Source organism: Tauraco erythrolophus, chromosome 12 (assembly GCF_009769465.1).
Source record: "Tauraco erythrolophus isolate bTauEry1 chromosome 12, bTauEry1.pri, whole genome shotgun sequence".
In the NCBI taxonomy this organism is placed as follows: Eukaryota; Metazoa; Chordata; class Aves; order Musophagiformes; family Musophagidae; genus Tauraco; species Tauraco erythrolophus.
Window position 1 is genome coordinate 8,732,969 of NC_141476.1, and position 2,821 is coordinate 8,735,789.

General features: G+C 65.1%; 1 protein-coding gene across 1 annotated transcript; it reads left to right on the plus strand.

Annotated features, from left to right (window-relative positions):
- Positions 1-210: 210 nt before the first annotated feature.
- FEZF2 (FEZ family zinc finger 2) lies at positions 211-2,166 on the plus strand. Its single transcript, XM_086619081.1, has 4 exons — positions 211-999; positions 1,100-1,234; positions 1,327-1,459; positions 1,907-2,166. Exons 1-4 carry the CDS (start codon positions 211-213, stop codon positions 2,164-2,166), a joined length of 1,317 nt encoding a protein of 438 aa, XP_086475207.1.
- The last annotated feature ends 655 nt before the right edge of the window (positions 2,167-2,821 follow it).

A 2,821-nucleotide genomic window follows, 5' to 3' on the forward strand; every position in this document is an offset into this window, starting at 1 on the left:
AGCAGTAATCTCGTACCCTACGTGCCATTGTTCTTGGATATGTTCATTTGAATGTAAATAGGGAGGGGGTGCCGGTGGTGGGGGTGGGGTGGTGGTGGGGGGAGAACAAGGTGCTTATTAAATTGATTTGTCTCCTGGCTTTTCTGGAATGCAGAGCCGAGAGCGGGAGCGAGTCGCTGCTCACACCAAGTTCCCGCACGGCGGAGCGACATGGCGAGCTCGGGGTCGCTGGAGACGGTCATGCCTTCCTCCTGCCCCCGGCACGACGGCAGGGCCGCCGCCGCTAACCCCTCCAAGACCCTGGCCTTCTCCATCGAGCGGATCATGGCCAAGACGTCGGAGCCCAAGCCAGCCTTCGAGCAGAGGCACGGCGGGCCGGAGCCGGAGCCGGGCAAGAAGCCGCTGAGCCTGTGCTCGCCCCTGCCCTGCGTGATCCCCATCCCGCCGCTGGGCTACGAGGTGCCCTCCAAGACTCTCCTCAACTACTCGGAGCTGTGGAAGAGCAGCCTGCGGGGCGGCGCGGGGCTCTGCAAAGCCAACTGCGGCGTCTGCTGCAAGGCAGAGCTCGCCCTGGGCCAGCCCAGCGGCCGGCTCATCAAGCCGCAGGTCATCCACCAAGCGGGGGCCGTGCCGGCCGCCCCCCGCTCCCTCTACTACTTCAACTACCTGGACGCCGCGTACCACCCGGCCGACATCCTGCACGGACAGCTCTTCCCCGCCGGCCTGCTGGGCGCCCCGCCGCCGGGGGGGCTCTCGGCCCACCAGAAGCTTTTCCTGCTGGAGAACGCCAAGCTAGCGGGGCTGGCGGCCGAGAAGCTGCCGCCGCCGCCGCCGTTCGCCCACAAGGAGCGGCTGCCGGGACACCTGGACCAGGTGATGAAGGAGGCGGCGGCGGCGGAGCGCGGCGGCCCCCCCAAGAGCCACGCCAAGCTGGGGGGCGGCGGCGGCGGGGCGGCGGAGGGCAAACCCAAAAATTTCACCTGCGAGGTCTGCGGCAAGGTAAGAGGGGCGCCGGCATGGGGCTGGGGGGAGGGGGGGAGGCGGGTGCAGCCGGCGGCCGTGCCGTGCCTGACCTCGCCTTCCCGGCGCTTCCCCGCAGGTGTTCAACGCGCACTACAACCTCACCCGCCACATGCCGGTGCACACGGGGGCCAGGCCGTTCGTGTGCAAGGTCTGCGGGAAGGGCTTCCGCCAGGCCAGCACCCTGTGCCGGCACAAAATCATCCACACCCAGGTAGGTGGGGGGCAGGCGGGGTGCGGGAGGCGGCGGCCCCCCCCCCCCTCCCCCGCAGCCCGCCCTGACGGGCCTCTCGCCCCCCGGTGCAGGAGAAACCCCACAAGTGCAACCAGTGCGGGAAGGCGTTCAACAGGAGCTCCACGCTCAACACCCACATTCGCATCCACGCCGGCTACAAGCCCTTCGTCTGCGAGTTCTGCGGCAAGGGCTTCCACCAGAAAGGTGAGCCGAGCCGGGGGCCCCCGCGGGGCCCTCGCCCGTCATTAGCGGGGATTAAAAGCGGCGAGCCCTGCCCGGCTGGGGGAAGAGGGGTGAGGGCAGAGCCGCCGCCGCTCCCAATTACTTTCCGTCTAAGCCGGGCCGCATCGCCGGGGACTGCTGACGGTTCTCCCTAAATGCTTTTTAAATGAGAGGTGCCGGGCCTTGGTCCTAATCCAGAGCCCTCCATTTGCCGTGGGTCACTGGGCTGACCCTGCCTCTCATTTGTGCCATGCCAGTTGCGCGCTGCTCCGCGGTGACGCGGACCGAGTTTGACAAGTCGGACGGAGGTACGGGGGGGAGACACTTCCTAATGCCCCCCCCTCCCCTCCCTGCTCTGCCTTACCTGTGCACCGTGCGGCCCGGGCACCCTCGGGTAACCCCATTTTCCACCTTTTTCCTCTCTCGCAGGCAACTACAAGAACCACAAGCTGACCCACAGCGGAGAGAAGCAGTACAAGTGCACCATTTGCAACAAAGCCTTCCACCAGATCTATAACTTGACTTTCCACATGCACACCCACAACGACAAGAAGCCCTTTACGTGCGTCACTTGCGGGAAAGGATTTTGCAGAAACTTTGATTTAAAGAAGCACGTCCGAAAGTTGCACGACAGCGTCTCCAGCGCTCCTCCGCCACCGCGGGACCCTGCGCGCAGCGGGCAGAGCTAAGGGCCCGCCGCATCGCCCCACTCGGACCTGCTCCACCAGGCCAGCACTATTTATCCAAACCAGCCTTTGCTTCTCTTGTCTTTTCCCCAGCGAGCTCAGCCGCCGGTAGCAAGCGATCCCGAGCCGCAGTTGTACATAAGAGGAATCTTATTTAACGGCGCGTTGCGCCGCCGGAGCGGGCCAGGAGGGGCCGGGCTGACCGCCCGGCGCCAGGACAGCGCTCTTTATATGTGTCTGTAAATCTCCATTTTAAATGTACGCTCGAATAAGTGAGGAATATATCTATATCTATATATATCTATCATGGGACAATAAACCGGCCCTTCACTGGTGTCTCATTTCCCACCTCGGCCCCGGTCCGAGCAGGGACTGGGCTGAACGCCGCTATCCCCCCGTGTAAACGCGACTTGCGGGAGCTCCGGGAGCCGGGCCCTCTCGCTCCAGGGCCCGCCGAGGGCTCCGTAGGAAACAAAACGAGGGAGGGAGGGAATCGGGCGGCTCCAGAGGGCTGCTGCTCTCCGGGAGGGACAGCGCCGGTGCGGGACCCCCGGCGGGGCTGCGCGGAGGGCGGCTCGGAGTTTCCCAGCGCAGCTCTCCGGGGTCGGTTCATTACGGCGTGTTTAAGCCGCTCCTGAATGACTATCTTTCCCTGCAT